Source organism: Helianthus annuus, chromosome 17, assembly GCF_002127325.2.
Source record: "Helianthus annuus cultivar XRQ/B chromosome 17, HanXRQr2.0-SUNRISE, whole genome shotgun sequence".
NCBI classification, from domain to species: domain Eukaryota; kingdom Viridiplantae; phylum Streptophyta; class Magnoliopsida; order Asterales; family Asteraceae; genus Helianthus; species Helianthus annuus.
In genome coordinates this window covers 122,594,268-122,618,905 of record NC_035449.2, presented here as the reverse complement: position 1 = coordinate 122,618,905, position 24,638 = coordinate 122,594,268, and the positions used below count along the sequence as shown (strand labels likewise).

At 36.4% G+C, this 24,638-nt stretch overlaps 2 protein-coding genes and 1 long non-coding RNA gene across 3 annotated transcripts; all 3 read left to right on the top strand.

The window, feature by feature from the left end:
- The first annotated feature begins 5,672 nt into the window (after positions 1 to 5,672).
- Positions 5,673 to 11,413, top strand: LOC110920931. The gene is made up of 8 exons (XM_022165169.2): positions 5,673 to 6,037; positions 6,122 to 6,234; positions 7,924 to 7,973; positions 8,120 to 8,353; positions 9,378 to 9,530; positions 10,121 to 10,216; positions 10,304 to 10,324; positions 11,093 to 11,413. The coding sequence occupies exons 1-8, from the start codon at positions 5,766 to 5,768 to the stop codon at positions 11,258 to 11,260; spliced, it is 1,107 nt and encodes a 368-aa protein (XP_022020861.1). The 5' UTR covers positions 5,673 to 5,765; the 3' UTR covers positions 11,261 to 11,413.
- Positions 11,414 to 14,197: 2,784 nt separating this feature from the next.
- Positions 14,198 to 15,547, top strand: LOC110924676. The gene has a single exon (XM_022168670.1). The coding sequence runs from the start codon at positions 14,198 to 14,200 to the stop codon at positions 15,545 to 15,547; it is 1,350 nt and encodes a 449-aa protein (XP_022024362.1).
- Positions 15,548 to 19,756: 4,209 nt separating this feature from the next.
- Positions 19,757 to 22,328, top strand: LOC110925542. The gene is made up of 3 exons (XR_002584541.2): positions 19,757 to 19,907; positions 20,422 to 20,489; positions 22,112 to 22,328. It is a non-coding gene; the product is annotated as an uncharacterized LOC110925542 (long non-coding RNA).
- The last annotated feature ends 2,310 nt before the right edge of the window (positions 22,329 to 24,638 follow it).

Sequence of the window (24,638 nt, the reverse complement as noted above, 5' to 3'; positions counted from 1 at the left end):
GTCCCATACCATAACATATAAAGCATAAATAGTTATTACAGATATTTTTCTCAAAGACACAAATTGTTCCGAAAACTCAAATGCTATTTAGTTTGTTTCTAGACCACCTAAGCTCGATTCCACAGAGTTCAGTAAGACACAACATCCTAAACACCTGTCACATACGTTAAAATAGGTCAATACACATAGTGTAAAGGTGAGCATACAAGTTTATTAGCATAATAGTAGCGAAAAGCGATTTACGCATAACCAACATGTAACACGTAGAAATGTGAAGCAAGTAAGCTATTGACAATGAAATATGCACAGACATGACTGCGAGTTGTAGAATGCGCAACACATATCACCACTGTGACACGTGAAGAAAATACCCTTAACAACCCCTGTCCACGACAGGTGCTGAGTCCAAACTATAGTACTATTGTTGCTAAGGTGTCAGGCAACAATCACTGTGTAAACATAACATACAAGCATTCATAGAATAACATGTATAACATGCAGAGCGATTAGCGTATAAAAAGTGTTTGCGTAGTGTGTTGAGGTGATTTGATGTAAGTAATGTATGTAACACCCAAAAGTGCGTTAAGCAAAAAAGGATCGAGTATACTCACTGATCGTGTTTAGTAAATAAACACAGTCTTGGATTGAAGGGAGCGCTGGAAAGTTAGCCTGATCACAGTACGAAAGTATAAGCATTGAATAGTGCGTAAAACAGTGTGCTGGATTGGATGGTGGTTCGATCGAATGGCCATCCGGACGGATGACCGTTCGGTCGGATGGTCATTCGTTTGAGTGAGGTGTGTTTGTGGAATGTTGAACTTTTGAAGTTTTCGTTGTAGTATAAGTAAAGTCATTCGATCGGATGGTCATCCGGACGGATGGCCGTTCGATCGGATGGCAATTCGCTTAAGTAGGAAGTTACAATGAACTAAGTCTCCTGTCCGGATAGTCATTCGATCAGATGGTCGTCCGATCGGATGACTATTCGTTTGGAAGCTGATGTTCTTTGAAGTTTTGTAAAATAGTTTAAGTGTTGAAATTACCAATCACCTGGTTAAATAGCCGTTCGATCGAATGGTCGTCCGATCAGATGGCTATTCAATCGAGCAACTGTTTTGTTTGAAAAACTTGTAAAATCGGTTAAGTTGAAAAAGTTTGCGGTTTGACGAAGACGGTATGACAACGTGTTAAACAACGGAGATCCTACCAAGTCCAACTCGTCCGATCGGACGGGAACTACCCCGTTCGGTCCGAACCAACTATTCTTGACGAAACTTCATATTCAACCCGTGGACCGGTCGTCTCTTTGATAGAAATCCATTCTCGGATCGGTCCTCCACTAGAGAATGAGTAAAGACCCCGAATGAGTACAGATTCTAACAGTTTTTGAGTGAAAAGTGAAAGATGTTGAAGAAGAGTAGAAATCAGTTGGAACATGTTTAGATTTAAGCGAAATTAGTGTTTAAACATGTAGAAATCCATTATATCCGAACCATTCTTAGTAAGATGAGGTCACACTTCAGTGTTCATAAGAACTCCGTGATGACGTCACCTTAGAACAACCCGAATCAGAGGATTTCATGGTGGAAATGTGAGATTTGTTGGTGAAGATGATGAGAAAGTGTGTATTGATGATAGAACTACAAGATTTAGAGTGAAAACTTACAAGAATCACGAGGAATCGAGAGAAAAGTGGCTGAGAGTGCATTGGGTCGGAGGGAGTTGTCACATCAACGAACAGTGATGTGACAGGAGGGGTATTTGTAGTGAGAGGAGAGAAAGCCGGTGCAAGGTCGACTGGTCGGACGGCCATCCGATCGGATGGCCATCCGGTCGGATGTCCATTCGACCGAATGGTCGTTCGATCGGAGGGCCTTCGCGAGTTAGTTTTCCGACTTTCATTTCATGCGTAGAGCGTTGTGTTGCGTTTAATCGAGTTGCGAGTAAGTGATGCGATAGTATTACACATTAGTTACACAAATAACATAACTCCTTAAAGACATACAAAGTAAACTTGCGTTTCCAGTTCGCGATGAGATTGCGTTGCGATGGGGTTGCGATTGCGTTTATGAATAACACCTTTAACATAAATAAACATGCATAAGTAAGCATATAATGGCACACACACATAGAACAATACCAATAATTGCGATTCGAGTTGCGATGAGATAGTGTTAAGTAGATTAGCGTTTAATTGCGTTTATCGCATTGTTACTTCACATATTACAAATCGTAAACGAAAATAGCGTAAACTAAAGTATCGATTATCGAGGTCGGAGAGTACAGGCAATAATTAAGTCAGAAATGACAGATCTGATTAGCAATCTTTTCTTCCTTTGACTTTGACTTGTACTTTGACTTTAAAAGTCGGGTTATTACAAGCCCTACCTGCATCAGTCTTCTTCACACAGCTAGGCTTGGGCCGGGGAGCGATATTTGGCTGTGGAAATCAGGGACAACATGTGAAGAGTTTAGCATCGGCACTCTAAGGGCTTAATTAGACCACATAAACATTGTACTAGAAGCCAAGCTTCTAACCTGGTCACATTGGATCCCCAAGAAAGTCAACTGTTTTCTATGGCGAGTAGTACAAGGTCGCATTCCATCGAGAGAAGCACTGCTTTCACGAAGGATAGTGCTCCCCTCCTCTGCGTGCGTCTTCTGTAGTGATACCCTAGAATCGACTGATCACCTCTTAGTCACCTGTGACTTTGCACAACATGTATGGACTCTGATTTTACAGTGGCTGAAAATACCACTGCCTCGGTACATCCTGAGTGTCGTACAACTATTTCAACATCTCATCACAAATAACTCACAAGGCTTCGAAGAGGGCAATTGGGGCTGTATTGGCTGCAACTTGCTGGCATTTATGGCGCACAAGAAATGAATGTATCTTCAAACAAAAAAACACCTCAGCTGACAAAACTAATAGGCGACATCAAGGCGGGTTCGTACTCTTGGGTAAAGTCTCGGGTTGGGTACTCTCACTTAGTCTGGGAGAAATAGAGAGAATTTACGTTCTCAGATTTTCCTTCCTGAAGAACACTCCTTTCACTTTAGTCTTTCGTTTTTGCATTAGTTTATTCCTGTATTGTACTCCTTGAGCTTCTTGCTTATCTTTTTAATGAAATTTTGCCATTTATAAAAAAAAAATGTAAAGAATTTCTTTTGTATTTCTGATTCTCAGGAAGTTGAAAGGAAAGTAATTAAAAATATTATCATAAACTATCAAACTCACGTCTTCTTTCTTTAATTTGTCAGTTAACAACATGATTTATGAAATGATTTGAGTTTGGCTAACTACATCAAATATTCAACAATTTTTTTTTTATTTTATTTTATTTTTTAAGGACGGGCTACTAGTATAATTAAAACAACTTAAACGAGCAAGTAGGTGGAAAATCAAACAACATTACAAATTGATCAAACCGAAGCTAGATTAACAAAATTTAAGTTACACTAATTTGCTCACCTAGGAAATATTTATGCGGTCTTTCATCTAGAGGCGTCTCTGAAAATTTACGTACCCTGTTTGAGCTTGAAAAAATATGTCCTTCCATAATGTTTTATTATTATTTAAAAAATAACAATCAAATTACTATTGAGCTCAATAAACCTAATGCCAAGTGGACTAAATTTGAAACCATAAAAATTATTTGTAAATGGACCTATATTGGAAATGGTATGTGTTTACTATTTGAAAAAAAAAAATACATATATATATCGGATTTTTTTTTACGCGTGCCCCTCGGACCTTGTGCGAAGGTCCTCCCTGCACACCATCAAAGCCGTCAGCCCGTCACTTTCATCCAAAGAAAATCTTTCGAATTTATTTCTTCACAAATACATGTTGTATTCGAGCAAACAAAAAGTTCGAATGGCAGTGATTAATTGTACATTTACCTTATTAGATACGTTCACATTATTGTCAAAAGTTAGGTTTTCTCTACTCTATCTCTATCTAAGGTTTTCTATTACCATACCTACTCAAATCGCCCATATGCCACTCGACTTTGCGCCAGTCGACCCATTGAGTCAACTCGCTTATGTGCTAACTCAAGTCTCTAATTTTATTTTGTGATGCAGGGCCTGCCATTAGTATCAAGCTTTGATACCACTTGATACGGGTCAATCGGAAATCAGACGGATCAAGAGAAAAGATTGAAAAACACAAATAATACTTGTAATCAAAACTCAATGTCATTCATACGAAACTCCCCAACATTAATAGGTTTAAGTCCATGCAAATAAAATAAGGAAGTAAATAAAAACCAAATCAAACAAAAAACATTAATTAAAAATTCAATTAGTAAATTTAAGATAAATGTGGCTTCCCATGCACGCATGGTTTTCGTAACCGGTTCGAACCGGCCGGTTCAACCAGTCCAACCGGGATTCGGTCACTCAGCCGATCCGGTTTGGTTATTTTCAGCAAATATCAAAAATTCAGCCGGTTTGATTCGTTGTCTGGTTCGTCGGTTCGGGCGGTTTTCTTTATTATTTTTTTCGTTTTTCCCTTTAAAACACAAAAAACCCTACTGTGAAAGCATTTCATCACTTTTTCAGCCGTAACCCACTATCCCCACAAAAACAAAACCCCTAAAACACATCGCAAACAAGAATAAAGATTGATTCTTTGATCCTAGTTCAACCAAAAAATCGGTATGTATTCATCTATCTTCTTCAATTTCTTTCCTTTTAACCCGGATTCATTAACAATTTGAATCTTTATCTTATTCAATTTCTTGCTTGTTTAACAAAAAAATCAGCCATTAAGTTTTCGTGCCCGCCTCCGTGTACTCAATGGGATTTGGGTTACGGTCGGGTCCTGGGTCATGACTTAGGTCATTTAATATCCATGTCTCAAAAGATAGATTCTTTTTTTTTTTTTCTGAACGGCAAATTTGGATAAGTGACGAACCACTAGAGTATCATCGTGCCACCAGCGGAATCACCCGATTTTACTCCTGTTCAAAATTACGAATTTGTCCTTTTTCAAAGTTACGATTTTGCCACTGGTTAAAAATTACAGTATTATTATCGTTTTAGCTTTTGGCAAATTATGATTTTAGCTCAGTCCAAAATTAAAATTTTGTCCCCCTTAAAAATTACGATATTGCCATTGTATTATTTTTTTTAAAGGTGTGTGGGGAAATAGTGTAAGGAATGACACTCCCCCATTGGCCTGGGTATGTTATGATATTACCCCCAGTTCAAAATTACAAATTTGCCCTTGTTTCAAAATTACATTTTGCCTCTGGTTTAGCTTTTGCTTGGCAAATTACCATTTTACCCCAGTCAAAAAATACAATTTTGCCCTCAGTTCAAAATTACATCATTGTCGTCGTTTTAGTTTTTGTAAGCAAAACTGTAAAACTGTTTTGTTATAATTGGTTTACTCGATTTATTTTTTTATTCGTGTCAAAAAGCTGCGTAACACTCGCTCATTAGTCCTAACAAACTAAAATTTTACCCCAAACTCAAAATTACGGTCTTACCATCATTTTAGTTTTTTTTTTTAAACAAAATTACTGTGATGCTTTTTTTTTTTTTAATTTGTTGAGAAATATTTGTGCATCAACAAGTTCATTTACGAAATACACCCACAAAATACACACTGCCACGGTGGAACTTCATATCTAACGTGTCACCTTTTTATTCGACAAGCGAGATTACACTAAGATGTTTAAAACACCAAATAAGTGGCGCCGGTGAACCCATAAAGAACCGTTCACTTTCTCCGGCCACCGTAACCTCCATTAATGGCGCTGTGTGTGCTCCCTCACTCGAAATTCAGTAACAATTATCACTCTCACACGTCACCGGTACCTCAACACACGAGGAGAAAGTCCGCCGTGACCGTACGGATGACGGCGTCAAGCGGCGGTGGAGGATTAGCATCGTACGAAGAAGGAGAGCTTGACAGACCTAACTGGACCGGTCAAACGCCGCTATCTCGTCTCGTTGGTGCCCTAATTGCGTTTAAACCGCTTTATTCGGTGCTTAAACTTGGTGCTAGACAAGTGCTTATTAGGTTTGTGCTGAATTCTGTTGCTAGATCTAGGTTTAGGTTTAGGTTTTCGAGATGTGTATTTTACGTGAATGTTATTGTGAACAGTACGGCTGAGAAGACGAATGTGCCGTGGAGAGAGATGACGAAGGAGATATTGGAATCGGATGTTTATAAGGAAATGGAGAGTGTTCAGAATGCGTCTGTAGTATATCCTGACTGTAAGTAAATCTCTCTCCTGTTACCGTTTCATTTTTGTATTGATTTCACTTCATGATACATTGTGAAATTATCATGTGATATTAGTAAACGTTGAGATTTTTAGAGAATTCTAGTGTATATTATAAGGAATTTCCAGATTTAAATTCCATCAATGCGTCTCGGACTCATTGCTGACAATATTGGTTGGTATGAGGGACATGATGTTATAATATGCTTGGTGTATATACGTCAAACACGTATGACATTGGTTTATTACTATCCTTTCATGGCGTTTTATTAAATATAGGTCCCCTCCTCCGTCCCTTCCTCTTCAAAACACATTACAAAATCTGCATTAGGTTTCATTTTGTAAGACTATTAGCCACCAAAATAAGCCTGGTTACTTGTATATTGACAGAGGGATTTAGGGAGCAAAAATGCTTCTTAGGAGTGTTTAAAACCACGAGTGATAGGTATGCAGGTCTTGATGTTCTTAGTATAAAATTGTTGATGACAAAGAATAGAAATGACGATTGAATCTCAATCAGATTATCAGAGAATGTACGATACTGGAAGAAGTGATTTGCAGACTTGAAGGCTGCTGTATAGCAGTGTTCAATTGGTGCATGAATGAAATAGGAAAGCATTTTGGTTTATCAAACACTTGATCATCTGTGGGACAAGCTCATTGGTCTATGTAAAACAGACAACACGATACCTCTCCTGCTATGATAATTACAGGTAAGTGCATAACTGGTCTAATAAGTCCATACTACGAAATACCTCTCCTTTAGATTTTACAAAATCCCAACTCCGAAGAACTACATCCTAGGGGCTGGTGTAAGGAGAAATAGGCGCTCAGCTAGGAAACTGATAATGAAGCTTCCCTACAATCTTTAGATGTCATAGCATATTCATAGTTTCCATTATCGTTAGTTTTCTATTATAGCCATTTTTTTATTGTTCAATAATAACCACCGGAGTTTCAGCATAGTCCCTCACCGGAGCTCTGAAACGCTGATCATGACCAGAAGCCTATTTTTTCTGTTGAAATTGTCTTTTATAACCATTTCTGACGTCAGAATTCCGCTCCTGTGTTGACCAAATGGGATGCTGCTACACCTCCTTAGTTCCAAATTTCCAGCCACTTGTCCGACTACGATCCAACGTCTTCCATCTCGTTTCTGACTAGATCTTCATCTACCGCTGCCATCTTATTCGTCACTGCACTGCATTACACTACCAGATCTGATGCCGTGCTGCACCTCTTTAGTTCTTAAGTACCTATTTTTTGGGTTTATTTACTAACTGACATGACTCACAACTATAATATAAAACATACATAACTTATTGTCCTATTTTTTAGCACAGTCACATATGGGAATGTCAAACTTTGATACGCATATTACACCTTAGTTCTTGAAAAACTTCTTGAGTGGATAAGAAAATGTCGCTACATAGGAAAGATAAGTTATTATTGTAATAATTTCCTTCTATGCTAGGAAATGTGTTGTTAATGTACAGCTATAAGCCCATATCATAAATGACTTATTGTATAATATATAGATTTTGTGAGTTGTGACATATTGCTTTGTGAACGGCCCATTCTTACTACTTTAGGGTAGATTGGCTTAGGTTTAGAGATGATTGTATGTTACTCTTATGTCAACCATGTTATGATATATCTAATGATTGCCCTTTTGAAACAGATTATCTCAGCCCATTCCATGCATACGATGAAGGCAATCTTTCTTGGCTGGTAAACATTCTTCTGTTCATCTTTAACTTCATGGGCACATGTTTTGTTCTAGATATGCAAACAAGATTGTTGCATCTTCTCTTTTTGTATCTATGTAGAGGGTAGTTGCAATCTCATTCATTAATAACCTGTTGTGTCTATTTTAGGCTGCTGCAGAAGCTGAGGCTGCAACGATGTCAATGGTGAGACGGGCTATACCTGATGCTTCGTCACTTGAGGAAGCAAATGAAATAGTTCGGGGAAACTGGCTCAATGCTATTGAGCAACATCATCAACAGTATTCAGGGAACTTGAAAATCAGAGACATTCTTGATATTGGATGCTCTGTAGGTGTTAGCACAAGATTTCTTGCTGATAAGTTTCCTGATACCAAACTTACTGTAAGTATGTGGAATAATTTATTTCTTTTTCGATTTTGAATAACCATAGTATCTAAGACCTTTGACCTTACTACTCCATCGGGTCCATAACTCAAAGTGTGTTCACTATTCGAATCATACTCGGTAAAAACTACATTTGAACCAATTAAGAATTTAGTTTTGAATTTTCTAATTGGGTTAGGAACCAATTTGAATTCAGATTTCGGTTTTCGAGTCGAATTCGAATTAGCCGAATTTAATGTGTGTATATCATTTATTTTATATATAAATACCTATTTTTTTATTTATTAATATATATTATTATTTTATGTTTTTTTTCTCAATTTATTTGATTCAAAATAACCCGAATTCATATTGACTTTCAAATAACTTGAAAACTGATTCGATGAACACCCCTACGTAAGTCCATATAAAGCCAAACCATTGGAGTTAAGGGGGTGTTTGGATGTGAGTTTTGTATGATATTATTGGATATTAAATCATAACAATAATATAATCCGACGTAAAAAAGGTAGGGCTGGCAAAAACAGGTCTAATTGTGTTAAACAGGTCAGAGACGATGCGATTAACACAAGTATCAAACATGAGAAAGACTCGCGTTTAACTACTTTATATCTCATGTCTATAATTTTTTTATATGTGTTATGTACCAAGAAGAAGAAATGGCGGAACCTTATATCCAAAAACAATTATTCGACCCCAAAAAATCAGATAATCATATGCACAATCTGTTATTACAAACATAATAAACAATCGCGAATCCAAACGCCACCTTTGGTTGTCTTCTTAATATTCCAAATGTATACAATTTCACAATCTCTTTACTATCTGAAAATTTGGTTTTATTAGGTAATTTTAAAGTTAAAATACCTATTATCCTATGTCACTGTTACTATTAATGTCATTGGGTATGGTTGACCACTTTGCTTGATTTATCATTATCGGATGTCATTTCTGTCATTTGGCTTTTGATATGATTTTGTAAAATTTGATAAGATGTTATTTTATTCATGTTGTGCCACAGGGTCTGGATCTATCACCATACTTCCTAGCTGTGGCTAAATATAAAGAAAAAGCAAGTCCTCAGAGATCAAACTCATTCCAGTGGATACACGCAAATGGTGAATGTACAGGCTTGGATTCACAATCATTTGACATTGTTTCAATCTCCTATGTGGTATGGCCTGGTTTGTTCGATTAATAATCTATATTATCAAACAATACTCATCCTAGGTAGGGCTGTTCATGAGCCGAGCTAGGGCTAGCTCAAACTCGAAGTCGGTGCGGTTTGAACTCAAGTCAGCTCAGCTCGGCTAGGTTTGACTCGGTTTTTTTGAAAATTAACATAAAGTTATAATTTAATCAAGGGAATTCGAGGTGGGTTGGACTTAGGATTGGGTACTGGGCTCATTGGTTGGGCTAAATATAAATTAAAATAAATAAAATACTATTAAAATATTCAGGCCAACTCGGCTTCAGTTCTAAACAGGTAATTCTTTTAGAACGCGTTTGGGTTGAAACTTGAAACAGTTAGTATGGGTCAAAACTCAAAACAGGTAAGATGGGGTTTTATTGACCCAATTTTTTTTTTCAAAAATAATTAATGCATTAAATACGATTAAGAATATTACTATAATAGGTAATCTTATTGTAACAAAGCGATTTAGGAGATTGTATGCATTAAACTCTCAACCCGTTTGACTTGTCCAGCTCGTTTGACCCGTTTCAGATTAAGCATAACCCATATCAATCCATGACACTTTGCAGCTTCATGAATGCCCAGCAAGAGCTACTATAAATTTGGCAAAGGAATCATTTCGGCTGCTTCGACCAGGTGGAACGTTGGTTATAACTGATAACTCGGTAACTACCCTCACCTATTTTATTACTTTTTCTCTTTAATGTAACACCGGGCGATCAAAATCTGACGTTATAACGTGTCCTTTGCAGCCAAAGTCTAAGAAACTTCAGGTACAACTCCTTCATATGCTCGGTCACTCTTTGATATATACTTTCGATGCAATAACGATTGTGTCAACTGATCATTGTGGTGCTTAATAATCGGAACGGGTTGGTGGGTTAAATTAGGGGCATGAAGGAGCCGAGCCGCTAGTGAGCTATTCCGGATCGGCTCTTAGAAAGCTCAAAACGAGCCAAGCTATAATGTGGCTCCGTTAGTAAATGAGCTCGAGCTTGAGCTTCAATACCGAGCTTGACTAGGTTCATGACCCTAAATCAGTCATTTATTTATATAAAAAAATGTTTTTATTTTGGATAATAAAGATTTAATTGCATAATCAACTTTTATTTTTTGTGTAAAATATTGGTAAAAATACCTATGTAATATATATTTTACTATATGTATATTATTACAATAAAGAATATAAAATAATTATATCTCTCTCTCTATATATATTTTAATAAAATACTAAATAATCTATATTTTATTATATGTATGTTATTATAATAAAATATATAAAAAACTATATCTATATATACAAATAAAATATTTTCATTTTCAATAAAAAATAAACTAACCGAGCTCGAGTATTAAAAATTATCAACCTAAGCTTGGGTTTGGCTCGGCTCATTGCACGCGTAGATGAAACTGATAAACCGGAACATGACCCGTATCTTTATTCATGTTCATGTAACTTGAACATGACCCATGTACCCTGTTTATCTAAACGGGTCAAACAGGTTTACATGTTACTAATTATGCATTTGTTATGTTTGTAGCAATTGTCGCCTGTTCTATTTACATTAATGAAGAGCACTGAACCATTTTTGGATGAATACTACTTGCTGGATTTGGAAAAAACTGTCAAGGATGCCGGCTTCGTGAATGTACAGACAATCCTTACAGATCCCAGGCACAGGACTCTCACTGCCACGGTGCCCTATTGACAAACTTTTATTTAGGATTTTGTAGATTTTGTGTTATATATTTTATAATGTTTTGAAAACTGGACCATTAACCGAATCCGTCTAAAAAACCGAATAACATCATAAATTGTAATTGGTTTAATAGTTAGTTATAACACATAACATATTACATCTCTTTTATTCGCAATATCTGGTCCGACCATCACTGCGTGTTTTTATGGCTGGGTTGGACCGGCCTATCGGGCCTTGAACTGGACCCGCGGCCGGTTTGGTAGGGTCGGACCGGTTTGATCTTCTTCTTCACTTTCTTTAAAAAAATTTCTCATGGTCAGGATTTTAACGCAAGACCTCTAGATATAAAATACATTTAATCTTTTTTTTTTCTTTATAACGTTTCATAATATCTTTATGTCTTTTTAAGTTTTAATAAAGGAACATATTTCTTTTATTTTTAGACTTAAATTTAATACAGTATTAATATTTTATGTAGTAAGTAAATATTTTTTTTAAATTAATTATGACGTTTGATTCGACATGTCTGACTGGTGAATCGTGTGGTGGTCGGTTCAATTACCAGTGTAATTATAGAACATTGATCGGTTCAAACTGGTTCTAGCATTAGTAGACAATCTTATAAATTTGATGTAGTTAAATACATTAGCTTTGATTGCGCATGGTGGTGATCTCTTTTGACATATCATATTTTCTGTTTAAGTTATAAAAAAACTTAAGAATCGTAGCTTGTATTTCTTTTAGTTAATGTACTTTTTTAATTTAATTTAATCAAAAGAAATAAAACTTGACATATCATATCTTTCTGTTTAAGTTATAAAAAACTTAAGAATCGTAGCTTGTATTTCTTTTAGTTAATGTACTTTTTTAATTTAATTTAATCAAAAGAAATATAAGCTATATCAACTTTTTATCTCATCAAATAGGAAAAGGATCTAGAGGTCCAATTTGTAACGTTTGATAAAATATTAGACAGAAAGTTAAATGAGTGCATGGTGAGTCAAGTTATATCATGTCACCATCTATGCATATGTGACCGTCCACTATGCATCCATATCATTTTTGTACATTTTAAAAACACTATAAACATTTGTATTAAGAAAATATATATTTTAAATTATTTATTTACTTAAAAGTGATCAAGTTTTAAGAGAAGTTTTAATTCTGAATGCAATTTTGATTTATAAAAATGTCACTTTATAAAATAAAAGTATCGATTTTTTTTTTTTCGTAAAATCATGTATTTATAATAAAAATCATATTGGTAGAATCTTTATAACTTATAACATACTAATATCTTCTATTAGCCTCATTATGTTTAAAATGAATTATAAACACTTTAAATACTTAAAATTATGTATTTCTCGGTATAACAACTAATACACGCTTGTTCTAATCGATGAATACTTAAGGTTCACATGGTTTATGTTCCTAAGTGCCAAGAGTTAAGGTGCATAAGAAATTATTAATTTCAATAATATATATATATATATATATATATATATATATAGGGTAGGGTTCATGAGTGAACAATGATTTATTTGTGAACAAAATGAACTTATCCTGGCCATTGATTTTGTAGATCTAGATTTTTTCTTTAATGGCAAGATTGTAATTATCTTTTGTAATTTACAAGTATTTTAATAGACACAAGGGTATAATTGTATATTTCTATCTTCATTTAATTAATTAATTTTTTCTCTCTCCTGACTTCTCTTTCCAATTAAAATAATATTTAATTACATTCTCTATATTTTTTTTCTCTCGCATATTACCTAACTTAATATTTCATAATTAAAAAAAAAACACAAACATTATCAAATATTGTTCCAGCTAGAACACAATTAAAAATATTTAGTTACATTCTCTATACATATATGTATTAGATCAATGTTTGATGAAAATATGTATAGTGGAAACAATATGTAGTAATACATAAGTGTATAAGTCTGATATATATCGACATGTATACACTATGTACTTGAATAATACACAGGTGTATACGTCTGGTATATATCGACCTATATACACATATGCACTTGAATAATACACAAATGTATAAATCTGGTTTATACTAACCCGTGAAAACAAGACGTAATAATACACAAGTGTATAAGTCTTGTATATACTGACCTGTATACACATATGTTAAAAATCATAATTTAATTAGGTTTAATATTTAATTTTAAAAGGAACATAACAGTTTATTTAAAAAAAAAAACATTAGCCCTTCAATCTCTTATAATTAAAATAATAGAGAAATAATTAAAAATGAGAGAGGGAGAGAGAGTTAAGAGAGGAGAAAATTAAGGGATTTAATTAGAATTACTTGGATAATGTCAATCTCACCCTTTTAATCTAAAAAATGATCAAGGGCCAAGATTAGTTCACTCAGTTCACTCTCAAGAAGTTGTTCACTCATGATCCTAATCCTATATATATATATATATAAAGCATTTTCTATGTACAAAATGGTAAATTGTTGTCAAATTTTAAGATGGCATATGAAAGGTGAAGTTAAAATACCTAACTTTTTGCCATTTTCTTCCATTCATACCCCTCTTTCTTTGATCAATGGCATTTATGTTTAATAAATTTATACTATATATTAGATTATTTATAAATAATAAAAAAATAAACTTATGGATAATAAACTCATCACATTCATCAAAAACATATATTCAAAAATACATTCTATTGTATTTGTGTATTTGTGTATTTGAACTAACGAACTAAATTCATACATTCTTGATTCTACCTTGGTTTCTAATCTTTTGAAGTCAGGAGTAGGATCTTTTCTTTTCTTTTCTGGTTAGGGTTTGCTGTCTGTTTTCGCTCTAGTTTTTGTTTGTTTGATCGTTTTGTTACGTTGCATGTTTATTATTCTCAAGTGTTTTGGCATTCAAACGACCGGATAATACGATAAACCCTAGCATAGGGTTTAATATGTCGGCTGCGAATGATGAAACATCACCAGGAACGGCTCCGATAAAGGGTATTGGGCTGAGGGTTACTAACATTGAAGGCAATTCTTTCGTGCCAAGGAGAGGTATGTTCCAAACCACAAATGCTTCGGTCATTGATGGACTTTTTGAGATATCAAAACCAGTGGATTTCGAATACAAAGGGGATTACCTGGGGGATGATGGGACGGATGTAATGCAACCTCATGCAAACCCTAGTTCGGGGTCGGGGTCGTATGCATCAAAGGTTGCTTCGGTGAAACCTAGAAACAAGATTAACTTCAGATATATTGAAGACACTAATCAGATGGAAGACGTGGATGTCATGATTCCCATGGAATCGGTGAGGAAAGTTCAAGATAGGTTTGCGAATGTTCTGTTCGGCTATTTTCTGGGTAAAAGGTTAGCGTTTCCAGTGGTTGATTATTATGTCAGTAATAAATGGGAGAAGTATGGCCTTCAAAAGTGCATGATGAACGGTAAAGGATTCTTCTTTTTCAAATTCGGTACAAGGGAAGGGATGGAACAAGTGCTTCAAGATGGGCCATGGTTGATTAGAAACATCCCGATCTTTCTTAAATGTTGGTCACCGAACACTGAGTTGAAAAAGGATGAGTTGAAGAAAATACCTGTGTGGGTCAAAATGCATGATGTTCCTCTAGCGGCATACACGGAAGATGGGTTGAGTCTGATTGCCTCAAAGTTAGGGGAACCAAAGATGCTTGATAATGAAACAGCTAAGATGTGTGAAGAGTCATGGGGTCGAAGTGGATATGCTAGAGCCATAATTGAATTAAATGCTGATAAAGAGATGAAAGATGCTATAAGTGTGGCTATTCCGAATGTAGAAGAAGGTGGATTCCTAAAAAGCACTATAAGGGTAGAGTATGAATGGAAACCTCCAAGGTGTTCTTCGTGTTTGGTCTTTGGTCATAGTACTGAGTCGTGCCCTTCAAAGGTTACTGAACTAGCTCAGGGGGATAATAAAGGTAAAGAAAAGGTGGATGACCAGGGATATAAGGATGGAAACAAACGAAAGAAAGGGAAGAGGAAGCCGATTCAGGTTAAAGATAGCAAGAAATTTGAATATAGACCGAAAACGAGGGAGGACCAGCATGAAAAATATAAGCCAAGCACGTCTAGGGCCCCTCCAGTGAAATTAACAAACTCTTTTGGTGCCCTCAGCAGCAATGAGTCGGATGGAGACACTGATCAAGATGAGGTTCGAGTTGAGGATGTGACCGAAACTAGTAAATTTATGGAGAACAAGGCACAAGGATCCGGTAACAACACAGGTGCAAGCACACCTGCTGATAGGGTTATCAATGTTTAGTCTAGCTACCTGGAATGTAAGGGGCCTGAACCGAACCCCTAAACAAAATGAGGTTCGAAAGGTTCTAAAGGATCAGGGTCTGAAAGTTTTTGCGGTGCTTGAGTCACATGTGCAAGATGCTAATTTAGCGGATGTTTGTAGAAAGATCTTTAGTAGATGGGAGTGGACTTCTAACGGGAACCAATGTCACAAAGGAGCCAGAATCATCATCGGGTGGGACACCGATGCAGTGGACATCATGGTGTTAAAGACTACGAGTCAGCTTATTCACACTAAGATGGTGGTAAAGGAAACGAAAACAGAAGTGTTTGGTACGTTTGTTTATGCTAGTAACTGTTACCAAGAGCGAAGGAGTCTGTGGGAGGATCTAAACTTACACAAAATTCTGGTCAAAAATAATGCTTGGGTGGTTCTAGGTGACTTTAACGTTACCCTTAACCTAGAAGACAGCAGTACGGGGTCATCTAATGTCAGTTTGGGTATGAGGGAGTTCAACGAGTGTGTCCAGAAGTGTGAGTTATTTGATGTGAATGCCTCCGGGCTACAATTCACGTGGACTCAAAGCCCAAAAAAGGGAGTTGGTATTCGTAAGAAACTTGATAGAATCATGGCAAATGTGCAGTTTGCGGATCTTTTTGTTAATGCTCATGCGACATTCTTGCCATATGGTGTTTCGGATCATTGCCCATGTATTCTCAAAGTTCATGATAGTATCAACCGAAAACCTAAGCCATTCAAGTTCCATAATTTTCTTGTGCACAAGAAAGAGTTTCTAACATTGGTTAAAGAGGGTTGGGAGACGCCAGTCAGTGGAGTTCCGATCTTTAAAGTGGTGAAAAAGCTAAGAGGGCTCAAAACTTTTATGAGGAGGCTTATGTTGAGTCAAGGGAATATCCATAAGAAGGTCGCTAAGCTGAAGGAGGATTTGGATAAAATTCAAACTACTTTAGATAAGGATCCGTTCAATGCTAAAACCCGAGAGGATGAAGTTGCTTGCCTAAAGCAATACCAAGAGGCTGTGCTTGACGAGGATAGGTTCCTAAAACAGAAAGCAAAACATAAATGGTTAGAGGTAGGGGACGCTAACACGGCTTACTTCCATATTGCCATTAAATGCCGGAATCATGTCAACAAGATTCATTGTATTAAAGACACTCAAGGTAAATCCTATGAAGGCAATCAGGTGGCGAATGCTCTTGTTGACCATTTTAAGATGTTTCTGGGTAGTGAAGGCAATGTTACCAAGAAAACGAATCCGAGCTTGTTTGATAAAAGGCTTCCTAGAGAGGTGGCGGAGAGCATGGTGAGAGGGGTCACGAAAGAAGAAATCAAAGAAGCCATATTCTCTATCAATGGGAACAAAGCCCCAGGCCCAGATGGGTATTCTTCAGCTTTTTTCAAGGGGGCGTGGCCGATAGTCGGAGAGGATGTTACGAAAGCTATAGAGGATTTCTTTATGACGGGGAGAATGTTACAAGAAATAAATCACACATTCATAGCTCTAATTCCAAAGGTGAGCACTCCTACTTTTGTGACAGATTTTCGGCCTATAGCTTGTTGCAATGTTATTTATCAGGCTATTAGTAAGATTATTACTAACAGGATTTTGGAAGGGTTGCAATTGATAATCAGTGAGAACCAATCGGCCTTTGTGCCAGGTAGAAGAATCTCAGATAATATCCTCCTCACGCAGGAATTAATGCACAATTATCACCGAAAAGTGGGCCCTCCTAGATGTGCATTTAAGGTGGATATACAAAAGGCCTATGACAAGGTTCATTGGGGATTTCTTGAGGATATCCTGAATGGTTTTGGTTTTCATCATAGAATGGTCCATTGGATCATGACATGTGTTACATCAGCCTCGTTTTCTCTATGTATTAACGGAAATGTTCATGGGTATTTTAAAGGGAAACGGGGTCTTAGACAGGGTGACCCGATGTCTCCATTCCTATTTACAATGGTAATGGAAATCCTCACGTTAACTCTTCACAAAACGGTAAAGGAAAGTAATTCTTTTAGCTTTCACAACAAATGCCAAAGACAAGGGATTATAAACCTGTGCTTCGCGGATGATCTTCTCCTTTTTGCGAGAGGGGAGGTTAAATCAGCGAAAGTTATTATGGAATCTCTTAATGAATTTAAGGATATCTCAGGCCTCGTCCCAAGCATATCCAAGAGTACCGCGTTCTTTTGCAACGTTTCGGATGTGATCAAAACTAGGATTTTGCAATTTGTTCCCTTTGAAGAAGGCAAGCTGCCTATTAAATACCTGGGCATGCCACTGCTGGCCTCGAGGTTAATGCAGAAGGATTGCAAGCCGCTTGTAGAAAGAATGAGCAATAAAATCACTAACTGGAAAAACAAGTTTTTGTCTTTTGCAGGTAGGCTACAATTGATCAGATCAATCTTGTCCTCGATCCACGTGTATTGGGCATCTGTTTTTGTTCTCCCGGTGGCCATCATCAAAGAGCTTGAAGCGAAAATGAAATGGTTCCTGTGGGGCAAAGGCATGGTCTCTAAAGGCAAGGCAAAAGTTGCATGGAAGGAAGTTTGCTTACCGCGAAATGAGGGAGGGTTGGGTATAAAGAAGATAGCCGATGTTAATCAGTCGCTGATTACCTACCACCTTTACAGTATTATCTCGCGGAGGGAATCTATATGGACTAAATGGGTGCTTGATCACCGATTGAGACAACGTAGTATCTGGGATGTTCCTTTAAAATCTAGTGCTCCGTGGGGTTGGAAGAAACTCCTTAGATGTAGAGAGAAAGTCCATCACATGTTCTGGCATAAAGTGGGAAATGGGAGGAGTATTTTTCTTTGGCATGATAAATGGTCTCATGACACGCCGTTGGGAACCATGGTAACCCCGAGACATATGTCTCAACATGGCCTCTCTATAGCGTCTAAGTTGGTGGATGTCGTTGAAGCTGGTATGTGGAAATGGCCTCATGAATGGAGGTTAATATATCCGGCTTTATTTCAGCTCCCACCGATTGTTCTAGTCCCGAATCGAGAAGATGTAGTCATGATTAGAGATTCGGATGGGAAACTAGTTGAGTATTCTACGAAACACATATGGGAAGCTATCAGAACTAGAGGTGCCGATGTACCTTGGGTGGACTTGGTTTGGTCAGCTTTCAACATTCCTAAACACTCTTTCTTATGCTGGTTGATTCTAAAGAAGAAATTATGGACCCAGGATCGAATGCTGACTTGGAACCACAACATTTCTAGATCAATGAACATGATTTGTTGCTTACTTTGTTATAGCGGGGTAGACTCTCATGCCCATCTTTTCTTTGAATGTAAGTATTCTAGTCAAGTTTGGACCGCGATTAGAGCTAAAGGGAGTATGCAGGCTGTTTCGGAAAAGTGGGGGGATATTTGTCAATGGATACTGCCGAAAGCTAGATCAAAGTCAGTGAAGATGGTGTCGAACAAACTGCTTGTTTCGGCCACGGCATACTACGTTTGGCAGGAGCGTAACAATAGATTTTTTAGAAACCAGCTTCGTCCTCCGGAAAAACTGGTTGAGATTATAGTTCAAACTGTTAGACTGAAGCTGATGTCGTTTAAATTTAAGAGAAGTGCTCGAGTTCAAGCGTTCTTACAAGATTGGAAGTTGGAAGAGGCCGATAGATTTGAAGATGACTAGTGTCTAGATTGCTTTGAGTCTAGTTGTGTTTTTTGGCTGTATTCGTGTTTACTTATATGTGGCATGTCACATATAAGAACTAGGGGGTATCACGACTCCCCTACTTGTGCTTTATGTTGATTTGTTTATAATAGAATCACCGGGGTAACCCTTTACCCAAAAAAAAACTAAAGGACTAATCAGTGAACCAAAATTAATCAAATTTAACATAAAATGTGTTTTGTAATTTTAGAGAAGTTAGTTAAAAATTTAGATGTAAATTGTCGACTCCGCTGCAACACGCAGGTTTCCACTAGATAAAAAAATGTTGCAGTATATGTAACACCCCGAAAATACAAATTTTTATATTTAAAATTTGTTGTTAGTGATAAATGAAATAAACTAACTAGGAATGAATAACCTAGTTAGTTAGTTGTCTTGTAATATTTAGGACAATTGCTTAAATATAACACTCTATGTAACTTGGAATAATGTATAGGGACCAATTATAGCAAACTTGAAACAAGTTTGTTTAAAATAAAATACTAGACACCAAAACACACACTTTAAGTGTGTGTTCTGGTCGAACGATCCAGAGAAGCCAGGGGATCCCCACATAAACCCTAGCAAGCTCAAAAATTGACAAATTGAAGGGCCAAATCAGTCCCAAATTGAAATCCAAGCATGAATACATGATCACCTCAGTGAAGGGATCGCAAGGTATATCGAATTTTGTGTTTTGGTTACATCTTGAATTCTTGATGAACTTATGAAATCGAAAAATTTAGCTTGAATGATTGATGTATGGGTGAAACTAGCATGAATCCATGTTTAGGAACGAACCCTAGTCAATAATTTGATGGATTGTTGTTCATAATGATGAAACTCATAATCACCCACTTAGGTGTTAAATGGGTTTTAGTAGAAGGAGGAAGAACCCTAGAATTTTGATCCTAAATTGAGTGTTACTTGAGTTCTATGAAATGAGTCTAGGTGTTGTTATGCATACTAGACATAAAGACTTGAGAATGATGTTGAAACTTGGCAAATAACTAGTTGTGAAACTTGATTGTTGATTTTATAAAAGTCATGCCCACAAGGTGTTTGTTAGAATGTCTAAACGAACACTAATATGTTGAAATATTGAAAGAAACGTGTAATTGAATAATGTGGCAAATTACGTGTAATATGAAATGAAATGAGTTCTAAACATGTCGTTGGTTGAACTCTATAGGAAAGGAAATTGAATCTTCAAGCGGCCAATTGGAGCGGACGCGCACGCTTGAAGGATAAGCTTTGAAGGTACGTGACTTGTCGTCTCGTTACACTTATGTAGATAAACCTAGTCGTAGATTTGTTTAATATTGATTTGGCGAAAATGATGGCGTTTGGTATTTCAATGAAGTGGTGTAACTCACTCGACAACCAAACGGGTCAAATTAGTTAAATACTTATGTTTATTTGTTATTTTAGCTAGTTGTATTGAATTTTAGAGAAAGAGGAAACCCGTTATGTCACGAAAGTGATAAAACTCACTAGATAAGTAAAACGGGTCAAAACATTGGTCAAAAGTAGAGTTTGGCTTGACTTAGAAATGGTGGTCACTATTCGACATCCAAGTGGGTCAAAACAATGTCAAGTTGTAAATGTTGAAGTGATTGAAACATCACTCAAAGATTAGTTATAATTAAAGCGTAAGCCGTGAAGCGGACACGCTAAACTTGTTTCAAACAAACCCATAGTGTGGGGATAAATATTCAGAAATTATGCATGTCAAATTGATAAGAGGAGCATGTTAAAATCCCCGAAAACAAAGCATGTTGTTAAAGCGTAACCATGAAGCGGACACGCTAAACTTGTTACAAACAAACCCATAGTATGGGGATAAATATTCAGAAATTATGCAGGTCAATTTGATAATAGGAGCATGTTAAAATCCTCGAAAACAAAGCATGTTGTTAAAGCGTAACCGTGAAGCAGACACGCTAAACTTGTTACAAACAAGCCCATAGTATGGGGATAAATATTCAGAAATTATGCTTGTAAAATTGATAAGAGGAGCATGTTAAAATCCTCGAAAACAAAGCATGTTGTTAAAGCGTAACCTTGAAGCGGACACGCTAAACTTGTTACAAACAAACCCATAGTATGGGGATAAATATTCAGAAATTATGCATGTCAAATTGATCATAGGAGCATGTTAAAATCCTCGAAAACAAAGCATGTTGTTAAAGCGTAAACCATGAAGCGGACGCGCTAACTTGTTGCAAAACATGAACCCTTGTATAGGGATTAAAGTTCGGAAATTTTTACTTGTCAATTGATTTAGAAAAGCATGTTTAAATCCTTGAAAACAAGCGTGATGATTAATGCGTAAGTGTCCCTCTTGAAGGGAGCGAAACGCTATCGTGGGCAAACCCGGAATTGGGAAAATCAGTCGTAGACATGAGATGACAATAAAACAAGTTGTTGAGTTTATAGACAAACGGGTCAAATAAATAAAGAGCCAAATTAAAGGCCAACTATTCTTAAACTGAAAATTTATGTGAGTTATGTTGATAAACGGGTCCGTAATTTAATTACGGTCGCGTGGGAAAAAGAATCGACTAAAACGGATGCCCGAGTCAAAAGTTATGTCGATTTAAAGTTAGTATATGATAAAAATGGTGTTGGGCTGATATACAGCTCCAGCCAACAAACTTTCTGTCCAAAACGAGGCTTCGCGCCCTGCCACGGCCAAATAGACTCACCGTCGCGCGGTGTGACGGCTGTGGCGGGCCGCGACGGATGGTACAAACACGGTCGCGGGGCGCGACCGCCCCATTTCGCTGGAATTTTGCTTGCTTGTCAATGTTAAACCATAGACTTTGTTATTCTTGATTTTAAGGTGTCAAAACTAATTATTTATTTGGTTTTGACCGTAGGTGATGTTGGACCTAATCCGGATGGCGATCAAGCAACACTCAAGAGCCAAACGCACCAAATAAAGCTTCCGCATTTGATCTATTTTGTTTTAGTAACATGTAAACACTTGAAATTATGTTTGAAAGTTCATCTAGTAGGATGATGACTTGAATATTTTGATCAAATATGATCTCAAAACTAAGAAAATTTTTGTAAGTTCGATAATTTTGTACTAAATGTGTGTTATATGTTATCAATTCTGTTACTTTTAAGCCGGGTCTTACAAGTTTGTAATCAGAGCGCCAGGTTATCAATAAAGTGTGTTTGGTTCGAAGCTTGATCAAACATCCGGTAAGAATTATTTATATGAGTAGATTGTAACAAAATATTAGGAAAAGAATATGAATTAAAGTGCATGGGAAGGGTGTGTTAATACACTCAAACCCGGAAAGTGCACTAAACACGAATGATTCAAGCAAGTTACAAACTTGGCTAAACCAAAGTGAAAGATGCAAATCATAATAAAATGAAATGTTTAACAATTGACATAAACATTGCAGATTCGAGATGTCTAGTGTCGATAAAAGATGATTAGGTAGTATAAATCCTAATTACAGATTGAATATAAAATAATTACTTGTAAAATAAATATATTTGAATGTCTCGTATAGTAATACGGGTAACATTGAATAGCAAGATTAATAATAAATTGGAAACGTTCGAATGATATGATGACCGCATCTGAAGATGGCGGGGATAAATAATCTAAAGGGCGGAAGGTTCGGAAGCATGACAAAGAACATGCAAGCAAAGAACCTAAATCAAATGATGACTTGAGATAACAAAGAACATCAAGGCGAATATCAATCAAGTACACGTTCTAAATTATGATAAGACAAGTGGAATGCAACAATTCACACAATGAACGATAGTTGCATATGGGGGCATATATGAATAGAGAAATGAATGAGTTATGTAAAAATATATACATATATATATATATATATATATAAATATTGGTGAATATGTGAAACCGAGGTAAAAGTAATCTCGACAAATGTTGTAATGGGAAGGAGTGCATGTACACTCGAACCCGGGAATGCAATGAAAGACAAGTGTCATAATGGGAAGGAGTGTGCGTACACTCGAACCCGAGAAGTTAATAAAGTGAATAAATGTTGTGTTGGGAAAGAGTGTAATTACACTCGAACCCGGAATTTGTAATAGTAGTATATGGCAAAAGACAAGGTTATAGACTTGACCAAACCAAATAAAAACGTGTAGAAACATCGTTTATATTGATAAACAATGTGGGTAAATTCCATCCAATGACATGGAATAATAATAAAATGAAATGATTTCTGTTATTATTACAATGGAATGGCGTCAACTATAGTTGACGATGATACGGTATCCCTCATGACAGAGGAGATGAGCAAAGGATCTATGGGAAAGTCTGAAAGGTTACCGAAGCCGTTTAATCCAGAATAATGGAAAGGCTACAAGTCACCATGATGACGGCAAAGAAAGAGAAGGCTAACAAGATGAGAGAAAGCCCAATTTGGGGTGAGTATCGTAGGTACACGTATTAAAATTATAATAAGATAATGAGCCCAAGGGATGGGATAAGAATTAAAGTAAACGAAAATATAAACTAACAACTGAGAATGTTAAGACATGGGGATAAAATTTGATTGTCATAAGTGATGAAATTCACCCGAACCAGTCAAACAAGATGAATAAATGAATAAAGCACGTGGTTGAATAAAGGCGAGGGATTTCGCTACTACGACCAAATAAATTTAAATGAAGCCTAAATGCATGCTGTAATGGTTGCTTTGATAATGACGTCGGTAAAATGCCGATGGATGGGTATGATTTCAGATATATGCGTAAACCAAGAGACGAGAACGCGGATTAAAAGTCAAAAGACTCGAATTAAGAGTTATGACTAAAAGACGATAAAATTTCGCAAAACAGAAATTTTGAAAATTATGTTCAACCATTTCAATGTTGATTGGGCCGAATAAAGTATAACGCTTGATAGTGCAAGTAAGCGCAAACCATTAATGGGAGCGCAAATATTAATAAACTTATGTGATAAGTCGTGAGAAAAATATAAAAGGAAAACGTAAACCAGTGAAACCGGACCCGGGTAAACGGGTTGTAAAGAAATATAAGTGCATACCAGATAACGGTAAGCGGAGAACAGACCGGCACGTAATAACATAAGAAGTCATAGAGTTGGAAGAATAGTTCAAACGAAAACAAATGAAGCCTTAGACTACGGTCAAGGTTAATAGAATTCAAGAGTGAAAATAAATGATTCCAAACATAACAAGAGGTGCTTTGACGCTATATACGTAGATATACATTTTAAAAATGACACGAGTAAAGGTTAAATCTACGGGATCATCGTAACCTTCGGGATTACAAGCAAACGTTGAGGTCTACGGGAAAAAAAGACTTTCGAGTCACAAATAGAAAGAAACGAACTGTTAGGGTCTCACCTTAAAAAGGTGAAAATCAAAGAAATAGCCTACGAGG

Excerpts from the sequence above, each read along its gene's own strand:
- LOC110920931 (XM_022165169.2), top strand. The coding sequence starts at position 5,766 with ATGGCGCTGTGTGTGCTCCCTCACTCGAAATTCAGTAACAATTATCAC. Across the intron at positions 7,974-8,119 it reads AAGGCAATCTTTCTTGGCTG|GCTGCTGCAGAAGCTGAGGC; the intron begins GTAAACATTCTT and ends TGTCTATTTTAG. Across the intron at positions 9,531-10,120 it reads TTGTTTCAATCTCCTATGTG|CTTCATGAATGCCCAGCAAG; the intron begins GTATGGCCTGGT and ends GACACTTTGCAG.
- LOC110924676 (XM_022168670.1), top strand. The coding sequence starts at position 14,198 with ATGTCGGCTGCGAATGATGAAACATCACCAGGAACGGCTCCGATAAAG.